Genomic DNA, 18680 nt, shown 5'->3' with positions numbered 1-18680 from the left:
GAGAGAGAGAGAGGGACAATATAAGGGGACAGCTGCATTTGTTTTAAATGTGTATCCTATCTTTAAACTAGGATGTAACTACATGGTACCTTTCTAATTTCCAGTTTATTTTGTTCATTTGCTGCTCATTGTCTATACAGAACTATACAATGTAGGCTGATGAAGTCCAGACATTTACAGATTCAGTGGTTCTCAGCTTAAAAATATGTCAAACTCTATGTACTTACTCTTACAAACTCATTCTCATTTTCAAAAATCAAATGTTGATTTACTTGCTTTACAGTCGCTTTCCACTGATAAACCACACAGAGTTTTTATCACGTACTAAAAGTAGTTCCTCATGAGGTAGAAAATGCAAGAATGTGACAACAACAACAACAGGAAATAAATGGCTTACGGTCCATTGCCTGAGTCTGAATTCAGATGTTTCTTAATCGGATTTCCCGTTCCGTCTTAAATGGTGCAGCAGGCCCCAGTATATACAAGCCATTTAAGTGGAAAATGAAAATTGGATTGATTATGAGGCCTATAAGGAGTGAGTATTGGGATTTGTGGGGGCTGTGGGTGTCCAATGGTGATGGACATAAAACCTGACGATACGTTAAGTAAACAGCCATCGTGTAGCACCTTAGTACCGAGGTCAACCCGACTGTTAACGACAGTTGTACATCTCAATATTTCTGTGAGTTTCTATTAGTGTTCTCAAGTTAATAGACGGTTCCTCGCCTCAGGACGTCTTCATTCTGTTTTTCACCTCCTGCCCTCCATTTGGATTTTGCAGATTGTCAGAATCATACTGGAAAACTATGTAAATGCAGTGTGTTTGCCTTATTGATGAGTTAGCATGACATTTCAAATGCACTTCCTATAACAACACTATTCTTGCAAAATATATTTTCATACTAAACTAGGCCCAACACTATATAATAAAATATATAAACCAGACACTATACGCAACACCATGATCTCACATTGAAGTCCACACAGTCTCAGTACTAGTCTCAGTACTCAGCTCACATTTCCACTTAAGCTACATGCTATCAGGCCGTACATCGACCAGACGTTCAAACATCCACTCTATCTCACACTTTATATTAAGTCTAAAATGGTGTAATATGTGTAGTTACACAGTAATTACATGGTCATTCTCTATTACGACTGTAATAAACATACAACACCCAATACGTCATCAGTTACACTGTAGTTGCATGTGTTCTAAATGTGTAATTCTTCAGTTATTATGAGAAAGACAATACAAAGTGAGACCTTAAACACATAAGTTATGTAGCACTGTAGGGTCATACTAACATTAGACTACAGGCTACAGTGAGAGTTTGAGCTCAAGCTTTGTCTTAAATGGGAGCAAGCCAGGGAGAGCTGCTATGAGACAGGATGTGAGATTGTAAAGCTAGCCTCAGGGCTATGACAGAGCCTATAAAGCATAGCATTAGCCAATTCATTTGAACTGGAGTAAAAGGCATTTGGAGACTCATTAAAAAGTTTAGTGACTCATATGTGAGTTTGTCTCTCAGAGGAACCCAGAAGATGCACAACACAGAGAGAGAGAGAGAGAGAGAGAGAGAGACTAGTATCCCCTGCTGAAGGTAAAACTGGGAAGAAATGTAAAAATATATCTTTCTCAAAATGAATATATATATATATATATATATCTCCATCCATCCATCCATCATCTGTAACCGCTTATCCAATTTAGGGTCGCGGGGGGTCCAGAGCCTACCTGGAATCATCGGGCGCAAGGCGGGAATACACCCTGGAGGGGACGCCAGTCCTTCACAGGGCAACACAGACACACACACATTCACTCACACACTCACACCTACAGACACTTTCGAGTCGCCAATCCACCTGCAACGTGTGTTTTTGGACCGTGGGAGGAAACCGGAGAACCCGGAAGAAACCCCCGCTTGACACGGGGGGAACACACCAACTCCTCACAGACAGTCACCCGGAGCTGGAATCGAACCCACTATATATATATATATATATATATACGCTGCAGGTTAATGTGGCTTTATGAGTCTGGCTGCACTGAGGATCAAACCCCAATCCACCCTGTGTCCTATTGTCCACTGTACCAACCAATATATCACTGTATATAGCCATGGCCTGGTGGTTAGGGAACTGTGCGTGTAACCGGAAGGATGCCGGTTTGATCCCCAGAGCCAGCAGGTCATGGCTGAAGCGCCCTTGAGTAAAAAAAAAAATGTGTGTTTCACTGCACGGATTGGGTTAAACATGGAGGACAGATTCCTCTGTGTGAAAGCACAGTATGCAATAAAGGGATTCTAATTCTATTTCTCTGCATTAAACTTAGCCAGTAACAATAACCGACAAAAAAGATTCATTTACAATCACAGAGAATGAGACCCCTACATTAAAACATGTTCAAACCCAGCTTTAAAGCAGACATCCAGTGGATTTTAATACAAAAGAAGGAGCAGCGATAAATATGGCATTTTTAACTGTGTGTAAAACTCTTGTGGCCTTGAGAGTTGTGAAAACAGAGAGGCTGGCTTTCCCCAAGCACTTTACTCTCCAACTCTCCCAGGAAGAGTGAAGAGTGCTGCAGGACATACACACACACACACACACACACACACACACACACACACACACAGTGCGTACCCTTTCTGAGGGAGTGTGTAGAAGAGATGCTTTGATATAGAATACTACAGGGTAGTCACCCACAGCCACTTATCAACCCACCCTGCAGCTACCCCCTTTCATACAGACAACTGTGTGCGTGTGTGTGTGTGTGTGATGCTTTAACCTCACTCTGTGTTTGCCTCTCCCTAATCTTGATGATGATTAGTGACACCTATAGAGGGCAGCAGTGAGTGATGTTTGTTTATTTGATGTTTGTTAGTAACACCTTTAGAGGGCAGCACCACGAATGATAACCTTAGCAACCTGACAGCAATATGTATGAAATAAAAGATCTGAGCGTAAGTGCAACACTGATGAAGGGAGGAGAGGAAGAGAGAAAGAAATAAAAACATACAGAGAAAGAGGGAGAGAAAGATGCAGAAGAGAAAAAAAGAAAAAAAGGGCAAGAGAGAAACAAAGGGAGGAAAGTGGGAAATGGTTGAGGGACAGAGAGAGAGGGGGGGCAGAGAGAGAGAGAGAGAGAGAGAGAGAGAGAGAGAGAGAATAATGAATGACTGTTTAAGTCATTCAGCAGTAGGGGACACAGAGTGGCTGTAGTTTCTGTCCACACCCAGATCCAGCTGCTCCACTGACCTCAGAGCAGGATTCATGCTCTCATTTATACAGAGCATCACACCCATTTATTGCTGTGTGTGTGTGTGTGTGTGTGTGACTCTGGAGTGATGCAGAACAGATATAACACGTCTGATTCATTCATCACTTTCATGTTCAGCTCTTTAGCTTCCACAAATGGGATTTAGACTTTCTGCTCTCCTCCACAGTGCTCCCCATACAGCGCTCTCTCTCTCTCTCTCTCTCTCTCTCTCTCTCTCTCTGTGTGTCTGTGTGTGTGCGTAGGACGCAGCATTCTCTAGATTTAAGGGCTGTTGAACTGCCATTGCTAAAAAAAAAATAATTCACAAACACCACAACAGAAAAAAGCATTTAAAGTATTTAGAGAGTAATAAATAATGTGGGCTGGCTCTAAGATGGCGCTTATCGTTAATTTAGGTTTTATTTACATGCTCTAAAGTTCTGAAAGGATAGCAGCCATAGCTTAAAGGCTTGAGAAGCAGGCTTGGGACTGGGAGGAGAAGGGGGAGGTGGGGAGTTAAAGAACAGTGCTGTCTCCTCCCTCGACATTCACGACTAAGGTGCCCTTGAGCAAGGCTCCTAACTCCCAACTGCTTTCTGGCCTGGATAACTGCAGACCATTTCAGGTGTGTGTGTGTGTGTGTGTGTGTGTGTTCAGTGCCCCAGGGCTCTCTGTGTGTGGGTGTGTCCTCAGTGCAGCAGTGACACTGACGTAGTCGTGGTGTTTTAGTGTGTGTTGTGCTGGTGTAGAGTGGATCAGACACAGCAGTGCTGCTGGAGTTTTTAAACCCTGTGTCCACTCTCTGTCCACTCTGTGAGACGCTCCTCCCTCGTTGGTCCACCTTCTAGATGTAGAGTCAGAGACAGCAGCTCATCTGTCGCTGCACAGTGTGTGTCGGCCATCCTCTAGTCCTTCATCAGTGACACAGGACGCTGTCGGCTGGATGTTTTTGGTCGGTGGACTGTTCTCAGTCCAGACACTGAGGGGTTTAAAAACTCCAGCAGCACTGCTGTGTCTGATACACTCTACACCAGCACAACACACACTAACACACCACCACCACGTCAGTGTCACTGCAGCGCTGAGAATGATCCACCACCACATCACACCTTCTCTGTGGGGTAGTGGTCCTCACCATTGAAGATCAGGGTAACAAAGTATGCAGAGCAACAAAAGAAGCACGTTCTGTAACTGCAGAACAATAAAGGTTGCATCTATAGAGTCAGTGAAGCAGATGAAATGATAAAATACTGACTTAAAGATTGAAGATTCCACTATGGAGAGAAGAACACACTGCAGAATTAAAAACAATAATAAAATCTGTATTCATATTGAAGCTAAAAGAATGCTCACTTCAGAGTTTCCATGACAACCCTCGGCTACAAAAACACGCAGTGAGAACGAACAGTGATGTCATGTGTCAGTCAAACCACCATCATTTCTAACGGCACATGTAAGGAAGGAAGGAAGGAAATAAAGCTACTGAAATATGGACAGTCAGAAAACTGGACACCGAGAAGCACAAGGCTAGGGCCAGTCTGTTTACTCTCACTGCCCCAGGGGAGTCTGGGAAATTGTGCTTTTCTCCCATCGTCCTTTCAGGGGGTCAGTGTATTAACATAAAAACACCAGAACCTCGTATACACAAACACCATCCTGACAAGTCTCTCTCTCTCTCTCTCTCTCTCTCTCTCTCTCACACACACACACACACACAAACAGCATTACAGCAGTGAAAAAGAAGCTGTAAAATCTAGTCCAGTCTTTTTAAGCTGCTCTCTTCCAGAAGGGTTTTTACTGGGACATGAAAATTAAGTGACTCTAACAACTTAATGGATGGCTATAGAAACTAAATGAGATGTGGTCTCCCAGGTGATAGCTCAATAAAACCACAGCTGAAGTGAACTGGTTGTGTGTGTGTGTGTGTGAATTTACAGAGACAAATACAGCTCTGTATTTGACATGGTACACAAAGTCTGTTGGTCCGTAGTAGAAATGATCACAGTGCCTTTCGGCCTTTACTTTCACTGTGGACTATAACCAATCAGAGGAACTGAGATATATAACTATTATGATGATGAACTAATTAATCTGTATCCATTGCACAGTGATCACACTCCCTGGGCAGGGCACAAGTCAGGTAGTGTCGCAGTCACACAGCTCCAGGGGCCTGGAGGTTGTGGGTTCGATTCCAGCTCCGGGTGACTGTCTGTGAGGAGTTGGTGTGTTCTCCCCGTGTCCGCGTGGGTTTCCTCCGGGTGACTGTCTGTGAGGAGTTGGTGTGTTCTCCCCGTGTCCGCGTGGGTTTCCTCCGGGTGCTCCGGTTTCCTCCCACAGTCCAAAAACACACGTTGCAGGTGGATTGGCGACTTGAAAGTGTCCGTAGGTGTGAGTGTGTGAATGAATGTGTGTGTGTCTGTGTTGCCCTGTGAAGGACTGGCGTCCCCTCCAGGGTGTATTCCCGCCTTGCGCCCGATGATTCCAGGTAGGCTCTGGACACCCCGCGACCCTAAATTGGATAAGCGGTTACAGATGATGGATGGATTATTACCTATAAGCAACTACTTCTTCTGAGACACCGTCCCCTCTTTTAACCACAAACAGAAGAAAAAATTGACACTGAACAGATCCCAGAGGATAAATGGGATCCCAGAGGAAAAAAAAAAAAAAAACTAATTGAATTGTATCATAACATATGAAGTATACACAGCAACAATAGTGTTTTATGAACATTACTTTAGTTTACTTTGTTTCAAAATAAAATTCAGTAGACAATAGTGTAGACCACTGTGTGTCAGTGTACCATTGTCCACAGTGTGACCACTACGCCCATTAAGTCCATACAAAGAATCTGCCTGAGACCAAACAGATGACTTAACCTAGAGCATCGCATAAACACGGTTTCGTCCCTGTAAACACAACACTGCACGGTATTCTATAACAAGTGGTCACAGGTAAAAGCTCTATCACCAAAACGCAGCAAATTCCCCTTAAAATCAGTCATTTTTTCCAATGCTTCTTCGTTGTCATCCTTTCATTCATTCATTCATTATCTGTAACCTTTATCCAGTTCAGGGTCGCGGTGAGTCCAGAGCCTACCTGGAATCATTGGGCGAATACACCCTGGAGAATACACCAGTCCTCCACAGGTCAACACACACATTCACACCTACGGACACTTTTGAGTCACCAATCCACCGAGCAACGTGTGTTTTTGGACTGTACGAGGAAACCAGAGCACCCGGAGGAAACCCACACAACCAGAGAACAAGAGAACGGAGAACAAACCACACTCCTCACAGACAGTTGCCCAGAGGACACCCACACAGACACAGGGAGAACACACCACACTCCTCACAGACAGTCACCCGGAGGAAACCCACGCAGACACAGAGAGAACACACCACACTCCTCACAGACAGTCACCCAGAGGAAACCCACACAGACACAGGGAGAACACACCACACTCCTCACAGACAGTCACCCGGAGGAAACCCACGCAGACACAGAGAGAACACACCACACTCCTCACAGACAGTCACCCGGAGGAAACCCACACAGAAACAGGGAGAACACACCACACTCCTCACAGACAGTCACCCGGAGGAAACCCACGCAGACACAGAGAGAACACACCAAACTCCTCACAGACAGTCACCCGGAGGAAACCCACACAGACACAGGGAGAACACATCACACTCCTCACAGACAGTCACCCGGAGGAAACCCATGCAGACACAGAGAGAGCACTCCACACACCTCACAGGCAGTCACCCAGAGGAAACCCACGCAGACACAGAGAGAACACACCACACTCCTCACAGACAGTCACCCGGAGGAAACCCACGCAGACACAGGGAGAACACACCACACTCCACACAGACAGTCACCCGGAGGAAACCCACGCAGACACAGAGAGAACACACCACACTCCTCACAGACAGTCTCCCGGAGTGGGAATCGAACCTACAACCTCCAGGTCCCTGTGTGACTGCGAGATTACATGCTGTGGCACCATGCCACCCGCTTCTTCTTTGTGTTATGAAACAACCTTTAAATTGACATGGGGCACCTGCTCTATGGAGCCGACTCATTTATGTATACAACAAAGAATCTGACTCTTCATCTCAGGGAAAGTGGCCCTTTAATACATAAGCAATAAACACATATAGTTAATATAGTTGTAATATTGCTGCTAGCCAATAAGATTCCCTTGCTCTTGTGTCAGCCTCCACCAGCAGACGTCAGCTGCTCTATGGGGAATCTCAAGGTCTTTCCAGAAGCTCCTGCACACCCTGAGGCAACCTTTTTTTTTTTTTTTTTTTTCTTTTCACTCCAATAACAAAACTTTTCCAGCAGCCTCAGTGAGGTAATACCCACCGATGGGACAAAAACTGGACTTTTCCAATCTCCAGCTCCTGGCATCTGCGCATGATCCTGCTTCCATCTTCCAGTAACCATAAATGGATTTTGCAGGGGTGACTGACTGCGCTAATTCCACTCTGCAGTCCAGATCAATGAGGGCACACTCAGGACTGCTGCCCTAAGCCAGAGATACCCAAAGCAGAACCTCAAGTGGACTAGTCTCGCCTGTGCGCTGAACCCCGCCTGATATTACTACAGATGAAAGAATATCAACCATCTGTGACAAACCTCCGGTGGATCAAATAATAAAAGAAATAATCCAAATTATTTTGGAATACAAGAATTTGGAGATAAAATGCTTTGGTCTGAAAGTGATTTTGGATTGACAGCACAGTGGATATTCACTCACTCCCTTTTGGGTCTTCCTTCAAACATGCAATCATGGTTAAAGCTCTGCTGCCAAAGTCTACAGTCACGTAAACTCTGGTACTAAAAATTCAGGGTCATTTTATCCATTCATTTACAGGCTCTTCTGTTTTATTTATTTATATTATTTTATTTTTTGGATGGGGGAAATAAAGTAAATAAAGAAATAATAAATACAACATCAATATTTTTTTATATTACATAATGATACTTTCAATTTCTAACTCATATATTTATTCTTTATTTTAACTTGTGTATTTATTATTTTACCCTATAACGTCACTGTCAATTCAATTCCAACTAAACACACTGGAAGGGAATGCAAACTGCCAGGATCTGCCACATCAGCTAACACACATGCACTGGCTGGTACTGTACTTTTCTGCTCCCTTGGACTCCTGGCCTTGAATGCCTGAGGCATTTCTGACAATCAAAGAGATGATCTCCTGATGATACGACCGACACACAGTCCACTGCACCACTCAGGAATCTGCCTTTTTATTTATACAAAGGTAAAGCGATAACCTTGAAAACTCTTTAGAACCCCTGCCCAACACCGCATCAGACCTCTACTGGCTGCGATCAAATCTCGAGAAACTCTTGTGTGTAATGATATAAATCCAGGTGATGTGGATAATGTGATTTTGGACGCCAATTGACGTAAGTGGTTGAAAGTCTACATAAAAAGGAGCTATGATTCTCCAATTTGCTAAAATCACACGAGTATAGCTTTGACGTCAAGGAGCTCAATACTTCCTTTCAGTTGCTGAGTGGCAGCTCCACAGTGGCTACACTCTCAAAATATTCCAAACAATTTCTCCCTTTCTGCTCTCAGAACATTTTTATTACATTCAACACGAAGACTATCTTCACCTGGAGCAAGGCCTGTGGCCATTTGAAAGAGCTCCCGATTTAGAGGAAGGTCTAACCCCATTTAATAATTTGGAGCCGGCCTTGTTCCATGAAACACAAGCTGATCAAATTCAACAGGCTTCTTAGGCATTGTTTTTATAGACTGCTGATATTTGACTAATTCTATTAAACCAATGTTTTTCAATCCAAAAAAGGGGTGAACATTGGTGGAATCATTGATCCTGATGTAAGGGTCTGAACAATGTCCCCAAAGTGAAGTTGTTTCTCTATTCTTTTCAAGTACTGCCCTTTCACAATACCCTTCCTCTAATGAAAGCATTACAAAATTCAACTGAATCTCTGCCAATAATTTACAAGGTTGTTTCACATTCAACAATGTTTCACCTCACCATGCAACACCAAATACTGAACTTCATCCCCCGTCCTCCAAAGAAATCATCCTGAGTGTGCTTCAACAACTCCTGCTTTACTCTAATAATTCCTTTCCTAATGTTAAAGAAGCAAAACTCTATATCCTCCTATTATTTCCTAGGTTCGGGTTCGGCTTTGTTTTTATTGTAAAGGAACTAAATAGAAAAACCTGACAATACAGAACACAAAACAACAGGTCATTTTATTATGCAATAAAGCCATGTAGTTACATTGTAATGAAAACATACTATTCTTTACATATATTTCTTCATGTCATTTCCTAGATTTCAGGCCTAATTTTTGCGACAGATGGGAATGACACAATACTGGCAACAGAGACTATATATATATCAGTGGTGATTGCTCTAAGACTGCAAGGGAAGCCCAGCTTCCCCTAAAATGTAATAAAATAAGTCATCTAATATATACTGTTGTGTGTACATGTAATTCAATAAATATGCACTACAACGCGCTCAACTTTTATTTCAGAATCAGCTTCTTATCACTGGTAAAGACGCGGCTTTCCTCTCAATCATTCCCGCAGCTTCACAGTGCTTTAAACAGCGTCCACAGAGTTCAATAGTGTAGCAGCGAAGTGCAGCAAAATGAGACGAGTCATTGGATAAATACTGGGCTTTGTCCCGCCCATCAGACGCTCAGCGTCTCTGGGGGTCTATGGGGCAGTGGGCTGGCCTCGGCTGGCCCGGACACTCAGCTTCTGCACGATGATTGGATGATCTGTCTGGGGCTTAATCCCTTTTTGATTGACAGCGAAATGAGCGAATCAGCGATCCTTTGGTGTAAAGATCCGTGGGAGCACAGGCGGACACACTTCACATGGGCCAAGGCCGTTTAAGCAGCCTAGCTCTGCTGGCCATTGAGAGGACACTAGTCAAGTCCCTGGAAAAGACGCCTTGTTGGTACGATAGGGTCACAGACCATTTTCTTGAAAAGGAACGGAGGGTAGAATTTACGTATAAATAAACCGACACATTTCATGATGTAGGCCGAAAATGAGCTTCATCTCCTTGAAAGACCAGCATCCGCCACTGATATCAAATATATATCACATGAATGGATACATTATAATGTCTTAAACCATGTCATAAATAAAAACGTCAAAATGATGTAATTACTGTCCAAGGGATAAACCAAGGCCAACAGTTCAATCTGTAAATCTTTGTAGTAATCTATAGTTCAACCTTTAATTTTCACTATTTACTTCCATTCTCTTGATTATTTTCTCATCAAGACTGAATTTATCTTCACAGTTATACATTCTGAGTTATGCACAGGAAGACGGCGTGATTCTGATAACAACAGACTGAAACACTGTTGAATTCAGAGACAGAAACTGAGCAGAACGGAACCAAGGAGAAGATAAGTGGTACATACGCCCACCATGGTGACTAAACGCTGGAAGAAAACCACCAGATGAAAGCGCTCCATTGATGTTCATGGATGCTGATGTCACTTCATTCATGCTGCCTCTATGTGTGTGTGTGTGTGTGTGTTTGTGAGTGGCGTGTTAGTCTGTGGGTGCGTGCTTTAAGACTGTGTATGTGTGTGTGTAATAGGTCATGATCTTCCCACACGGCGGTTCTTGTTTCTGACACTAAAGTCTCACATGGCAGTCAGATGAGCTGGAGTTGCATGGTCCAGATTCCCCTGCTCCAGATGAGAGATGGGTTGGGACTATTTCCATGATTTCTTTTTACATATACATATAAAAATAACATGAAAAAAGGTAATAAAAATAGATGTTTTTATATTTCAACCCTAGGCTGTATTTTTTTGACTGAAATGAAGTAACAATACTATTATTTGAGTGTGGGTTTAGGCCGCTTTACACACATCTGCTTTCCTCTTCCCTATTCTCTCAGTCCCTTTCCTTTATGAGTCCCTCTAAAACCAACTTTCATCTCTTTGAACTCTTCTCTTCCGCTCCGTCCTCTGTCCTTTGTCAGTTTCTGAATCAGATATGTCTCGTTCTTTTGTCATGTGGAAGCAATATGACCTTATGTAAATCTGGCCTTGTTTAAATTATTTAATTTCAACACGAGGGCAGCCGTGGCCTAATAGTAGGAGAAGGTTGTTGGTTCGATTCCCACGACTGGCAGGAAAATTGAGGGCGGTGGGAGTGAAGGAACAGCACTGTCCTCCTCCTCAATCCACGGCTGAGTGCTGCTCTCATTGGAAACGACTGGCTACCTGTCACTTTGTAGATTTATAGTGTGGACAATGGGTTAGGAGTCTTGCCCAAGGACCTTGACTGGTGTCGCATGATATTTCAGCCCAAGATGTGCATCCATCCATGGTCTGCTGTGTGGAGGGCAGCACTCCTACCCACTGTTATTATTATTATTATTATTATTATTATTATTATTATTATTATTTTAATGATATCTAGTGTTAGCATCAGCAGTAATAGCACAATACAAGCCACTGAGTGAAGAAAACATGCCCCAACCTCTTCCTGAAAAACTCTGAAGTGCGCCAAACTCTGTAAGAGGCTGATGAATAAAAGATGGAAGCTTTCAGCTCCCTGTTGAACAGGGACTCACCTGATTGAAGTGCTCCAGCCGGTCTTTGACTTCAGCCAGCATGGGATCAGCGCCTCTAACCCGGACCTCAGGATTCCGCCTCTGAGCTTGGACTCCATTACCCACAACTCTCCCTGAATATCTGCGAGAGGGAGAGAGAGACTGAACCGTCACATATGTACGAATAGCTAACAAGTGTCAACTGTCAGCCGCACATTTTAATGTCAAATAAAGTAAATGACTCATGTCTCTAGTCAAATAAAGCAGGTTTTATCACATTACATTCATTCATTGTCTGTAACCGCTTATCCAGTTCAGGGTCGTGGTGGGTCTGGAGCCTACCACTGGAGGGGGCGCCAGTCCATCGCAGGGTGACACACACTCACACATTCACTCACACACTCACTTTTGAGCTGCCAGTGACCTACCAATGTGTGGTTTTGGACCACGGGAGGGAACCAGAGCACCCGGCGGAAACCCATGCAGACACGGGGAGAACACCCCCTCATTACTTAATTACTTTAAAAATACTTTCAAACAATAAAATTCATTAAATAATCACAGCCCCTGTTTCAGTCCATTTTCAGTTCATTCTAATTCATTTGGTGTGGTATGATCCACTCTGTTGGGTTGTTAAAAGAAAATAAAGATAAATACAGCCATTTTCAAAGACACTGTAGGCATGCAAGAGCATCTCGATCAACCCACAGAGAGAACGGTTGTATAACCCCACGCCTAATGTCAGAACTAGGCCACGGGGCTGCTCTGAAAGAGTGAATGTCACTGTGAAACCTGACGTGCTGATGTGTCTGTCAGGATGAAGGCAGCCTCACTGATGCTCTACAATATCTCTTTGGTAGACAGTAGCTGGAAGTGGCAGGAAAACTGGTTCATTCATAGAGTAGACATCAACTGGATTCTTTATTAAATTAATTTTAAATATATAATAAGGGCAGCACGGTTTTGCAGCAGGTAGGTGTCGCAGTCAAACAGCTCCAGGGTCCTGGAGGTTGTGGGTTCAAGTCCTGCTCCGGGTGACTGTCTGTGAGGAGTGTGGTGTGTTCTCCCTGTGTCTGCGTGGGTTGCCTCCGGGTGACTGTCTGTGAGGAGTGTGGTGTGTTCTCCCTGTGTCTGCGTGGGTTGCCCCCGGGTGACTGTCTGTGAGGAGTGTGGTGTGTTCTCCCTGTGTCTGCGTGGGTTGCCTCTGGGTGACTGTCTGTGAGGAGTGTGGTGTGTTCTCCCTGTGTCTGCGTGGGTTTCCTCCGGGTGACTGTCTGTGAGGAGTGTGGTGTGTTCTCCCTGTGTCTGCGTGGGTTGCCTCCGGGTGACTGTCTGTGAGGAGTGTGGTGTGTTCTCTCTGTGTCTGAGTGGGTTTCCTCCGGGTGACTGTCTGTGAGGAGTGTGGTGTGTTCTCCCTGTGTCTGAGTGGGTTTCCTCCGGGTGACTGTCTGTGAGGAGTGTGGTGTGTTCTCCCTGTGTCTGCGTGGGTTTCCTCCGGGTGACTGTCTGTGAGGAGTGTGGTGTGTTCTCTCTGTGTCTGAGTGGGTTTCCTCCGGGTGACTGTCTGTGAGGAGTGTGGTGTGTTCTCCCTGTGTCTGCGTGGGTTTCCTCCGGGTGCTCCGGTTTCCTCCCACACTCTAAAAACACACATTGGTGTGTGGATTGGAGACTCAAAAGTGTCCGTAGGTGTGAGTGTGTGTCGCCATGTGAAGCACTGGTGCCCCCTCCAGGGTGTGTTCCTACCTTGCGCCCAGTGACTTCCATGACACACCATGACCCTGAACTGTGTAAGGGTTACAGACATTGAATGAATGAATATATAATAATATACAATGACTCAAATATTGTCTACTACTTTTGGACACTTTCACATTTGGAAAGCAGCTATTTTCTTTCTTTCTCTCTCTCTTCCTCTCTTTGGTCAATGAGGCTTTATAATGCATCATTTATGATGTGGGAGTCTGGTATTGATAGGCTTTCTGACAGCTACGGAGTCGAATTTTTTGTTGGCTCCATGGCAGCACATTGAAGCATTAACAATGCATTCAGCTCATGACTGAGAACTCACACTGTGAAATGATTTCCACTTCCAAGGGACCTCAGCATGGCAAACATTAAGAAATTGGAGCTCGTTTGAACACCCATTCTGACTAAATGGCCAGTGCTGGATAGACATTCATACCTCCTCCATTTTTTATAGAAGCTCCAATTTGGGTCCTGTTGACAACTAAATCATCAGTCTTAAATCACCAGTTCTGGACTTAAATTAATGCAAAACAGCAGCCTTTTCATATTAGATTCTACCTGTAAACTTGTCTACATTTCTATGGAAGCAAGCCTGAAGCCTAAGGCAGAGTTATCCACAACACTGTCCAAGTGCACTTTAAACAGCTTACTAATTTAAACAGATGTAAACAATCAGCACTGGTACGACTGGATCAGACACAGCAGTGCTACTAGAGTTTTTAAAACCCTCAGTGTCACTGCTGGACCGAAAATAGTCCACCGACCAAAATTATCTGGCGTCTTGTGACACTTGACGAAGGACTAGAGGGCATCCAACACACACACCGTGCAGCAAAAGATGAGCTACTGTCTCTGACTTTACATCTACAAGGTGGACCAACGAGGTGTGTGTGTGTGTAACAGAGTGGAGTCTAACACACCACCCCCACGTTGGTGTCTCTGCAGCTCTGAGAATAAATCCACCAGCCAAACCACACCTGCTCTGAGGGGGTCCTGATTATTGAAAAACAGGGTGAGAAAGGGCTGAGAAAAGTGTGCGGAACAACAGGTGGCCCACATTCTCTTATTGCAGCATGACAAACCTTCTTACATGAGTGTGATGTTAATAAGGCTGGAGTTTGTCCATGAATCTCTAACTAACACTAGAGAGTGTGCACTAGCTGAAAGTCCACTTAAGAGGCGAGTGGAGAGGACATAAGGAGGGGCCAGCAGGGGTCAGCTGAGCGAGAAAGGACAGCGCATGGGGGGGTCAGTGCACATGGAGTAGGAGGGGTCAGCGGAGTGTGGAGTGGACCGGATTAGAAGCCGCAGCAGAGTGTTGAGGGCTGGACGGAGAAGGGCTCACCACATGGTCTGGAGATCTGTGGCTAAATCACTAACGAGGACTCAACACTCACCAGGGACCCAATTACTGCCTCTGCCTGGCCACGAGGAGCAGAGAACAAAGCAGGACAGCAGAGAGAGTGGAGGAGGAGAAAAGAGGGGAGAGTGGAGTATTACCTGTCCACAGCAGAGCGATCAGAATTCACCCTACAGCAGATTATCAAACACACATACACACACACACACACACAGTCAAAAACACACCCTAATTACTCTGTAAGGTGAGCGTGTGGAGGTGTGGGCAACTAGACCACGTATGAAACCTGGATTATAGCTGGTTAGTGCTTAACAGCACATGCTAAGAGAAGTGAGAGAAATGCAAGAGAGAGAGAGAGAAAAGATCAACCCACACACTCAGACATGCATTATTCATCTGAGTGATGGAGGCACTGATGAGAATATTATTCATCAGGACACACACCAACAAACAAACAAGCAAACACACACACACACACACACCAGAAAAGTGAAGAGGACACCTGCAAGGCTTCCATGACCTCGGTGGTGGGTGTAGGCCTTCTTTGTGTGTAAAATGTATTTAATAAACATCTATGCAGACACTAGGTGGAAAAAAGGACGTTCCCAAGGATGAAGCCAAGTACCCCTCCCCCCACCAATAAATAAATTAATAAATAAAAGGAAAAAAAAAAAGAAACAAGAAAGCTGCCTGTGTAATCCTGCAGTGTGTGCATGTCACTGACCACAGTACCATCATTTAATCACTTTTTACTTGCCCATAGATCCAGAACCTTCTTGTGCTACTGTGTTTCACTCACTGCATTAGATAAGCACAAGGCTTCCCTTCTTGTTGGATGTGTTGTGTACAGAATGATACTCAGGATAGGGACGACATGGTGGAGCAGCAGGTAGGTGTCGCACTCACACAGCTCCAGGGACCTGGCGTCCTGCTCCGGGTGACTGTCTGTGAGAAGTGTGTTGTGTTCTCCCTGTGTCTGCGTGGGTTTCCTCCGGGTGACTGTCTGTGAGAAGTGTGGTGTGTTCTCCCTGTGTCTGCGTGGGTTTCCTCCGGGTGACTGTCTGTGAGGAGTGTGGTGTGTTCTCTATGTGTCTGTGTGGGTTTCCTTCGGGTCACTGTCTGTGAGAAGTGTGGTGTGTTCTCCCTGTGTCTGCGTGGGTTTCCTCCGGGTGACTGTCTGTGAGAAGTGTGGTGTGTTCTCCCTGTGTCTGCGTGGGTTTCCTCCGGGTGACTGTCTGTGAGGAGTGTGGTGTGTTCTCTATGTGTCTGTGTGGGTTTCCTTCGGGTCACTGTCTGTGAGAAGTGTGGTGTGTTCTCCCTGTGTCTGCGTGGGTTTCCTCCGGGTGACTGTCTGTGAGAAGTGTGGTGTGTTCTCCCTGTGTCTGCGTGGGTTTCCTCCGGGTGACTGTCTGTGAGGAGTGTGGTGTGTTCTCTATGTGTCTGTGTGGGTTTCCTTCGGGTCACTGTCTGTGAGAAGTGTGGTGTGTTCTCCCTGTGTCTGCGTGGGTTTCCTCCGGGTGACTGTCTGTGAGAAGTGTGGTGTGTTCTCCCTGTGTCTGCGTGGGTTTCCTCCGGGTGACTGTCTGTGAGAAGTGTGGTGTGTTCTCCCTGTGTCTGCGTGGGTTTCCTCCGGGTGACTGTCTGTGAGAAGTGTGGTGTGTTCTCCCTGTGTCTGCGTGGGTTTCCTCCGGGTGACTGTCTGTGAGAAGTGTGGTGTGTTCTCCCTGTGTCTGCGTGGGTTTCCTCCGGGTGACTGTCTGTGAGGAGTGTGGTGTGTTCTCTATGTGTCTGTGTGGGTTTCCTTCGGGTCACTGTCTGTGAGAAGTGTGGTGTGTTCTCCCTGTGTCTGCGTGGGTTTCCTCCGGGTGACTGTCTGTGAGAAGTGTGGTGTGTTCTCCCTGTGTCTGCGTGGGTTTCCTCCGGGTTACTGTCTGTGAGGAGTGTGGTGTGTTCTCCCTGTGTCTGCGTGGGTTTCCTCCGGGTGACTGTCTGTGAGGAGTGTGGTGTGTTCTCTATGTGTCTGTGTGGGTTTCCTTCGGGTCACTGTCTGTGAGGAGTGTGGTGTGTTCTCCCAGTGTCTGTGTGGGTTTCCTGTGGCTGCTCCGTTTTCCTCAAAAGTGTCCGTACGTGTGAATGTGTGAGTGTGTGTCGCCCTGTGAAGGACTGGCGCCCTCTCCAGGGTGTGTTCTTGCCTTGTGCCCAGAGATTCCGGGTAGACTACACACACACACACACACACACACACACACACACGCACAACAACAACAACAACAACAATAACCCTGATCAGGATGAAGCAGATGCAGAAAATGAATGAATGAATGTATGATGTAAACACATCCTTAACAAAACAACATGCAATTTCTGATAGATTTTCTAATACAAGCTGTGAATGATGTGGACTTCAAATGCACACCTTGCATGGAATGGCCATCCCATCCCAAAGCCTTCATCCCACTCTTCTGCTTCCAGGCTAATTGAGCAGATCACTTTCAGAAAGCTGAAGAGGTCTGTGGCCCGAAATTGTAAAACCTGATACCTTCAGTGCTTTCAAAATTGTACACATATATATAACACATACATCTTTAGCTACACCAATATATCATCGCCCTTTTTACCCTGAGCACTGATACTTTGGCCTAGTTTAGTGCTAGAAAAATGTCCAACACCTGGAGGCAAAGGAGGAGACCAAGCATACAGTATCTGAGGATATCTCTGTACAGTATCAGGAGCCAGTTGTGCTATTTAACCTCATCTCAGGACTAGAATATAAGAATTATAGATGTAAGTCATGTTTTAAACAAACATATGGTGCTTTTCCACTGCACGGTACCTACTCAACTCAGCTATACTCTGCTTTTTTGTGCTTTTCCATTAGACGGTCTCTTAGTACTTGTGGCTCAAAGTGAGTTGAGTATAGACTAAACCGTGACATGTAAATCTTGCAGAACACTGATGGGTCTTAGAGACTTAGAAGAAATGCTCACATTCAGCACAAACTACTCGTTTATACAAGCTCCAAGCTACAGCAGACGTCACATTGAGTTTTTATCCTACTCACAACAGCAGCTTGTAAAATTGGTTACATGGTTTATGAAAAGGTTAATATTCCTTCAATAGGTGCCTGACAAAATAATCCAATGAGAGCTGAATGGTGCAAGGCACAGAAAAAAAACTGTGTGGTTAATCTGTGTTGATTACCTAAAGACAAAACGAAAATGTGTTTTTTCACCTGCTACATTTGTGTGTGTATGTGTGTGTGTGTGTGTTTGGGCAGGGATTGTTGTAGTGACAAAACAAACAGGAACCAGATATCAATAAAGGAGTAGAGTAAAGTAGAGTAGTTACCATGAAGTGGAAAAGTGCTGACTGTGCTGATTTTACACCATGGTGTGTAGGATCCTTTCCTCGATGTTGGTTATTTCACACTGGACGCCACGTATGAGATCTACATTACAAATACCACTCCACTACTTTCAAAATTGTATGAAGGTGCTCCATCACTCCAGAGAAGGCAGTTCTACTACTAAAGAGCATAAGCAGGACATGTGGAAAAAAAAGCACTGAGCACTTTAATTTGGGGATCTAGAGCCTACCAACCCACAAATTGTGAAACAAGACCACCCAGTCAGATTTATGGGCTGCATAGGCATGACAAAGTGGGATTAACAGAGTCGTTCTGATTGTGTGCCGT

General features: G+C 44.9%; 1 protein-coding gene across 1 annotated transcript in view; it reads right to left on the bottom strand.

The window, feature by feature from the left end:
• The window catches only part of LOC136679433 (glypican-5-like), a 146151-nt gene that overhangs the window by 20679 nt on the left and 106792 nt on the right, over positions 1-18680 (bottom strand). The window contains exon 7 of the mRNA XM_066657949.1: positions 11902-12022. Within this exon, the coding sequence (XP_066514046.1) occupies positions 11902-12022 (121 nt within the window). The remainder of the gene's footprint in view (positions 1-11901; positions 12023-18680) is intronic.

The sequence above is a fragment of the Hoplias malabaricus genome, chromosome Y, assembly GCF_029633855.1.
Source record: "Hoplias malabaricus isolate fHopMal1 chromosome Y, fHopMal1.hap1, whole genome shotgun sequence".
NCBI classification, from domain to species: domain Eukaryota; kingdom Metazoa; phylum Chordata; class Actinopteri; order Characiformes; family Erythrinidae; genus Hoplias; species Hoplias malabaricus.
This window is presented reverse-complemented; position numbering and strand designations above follow the sequence as displayed.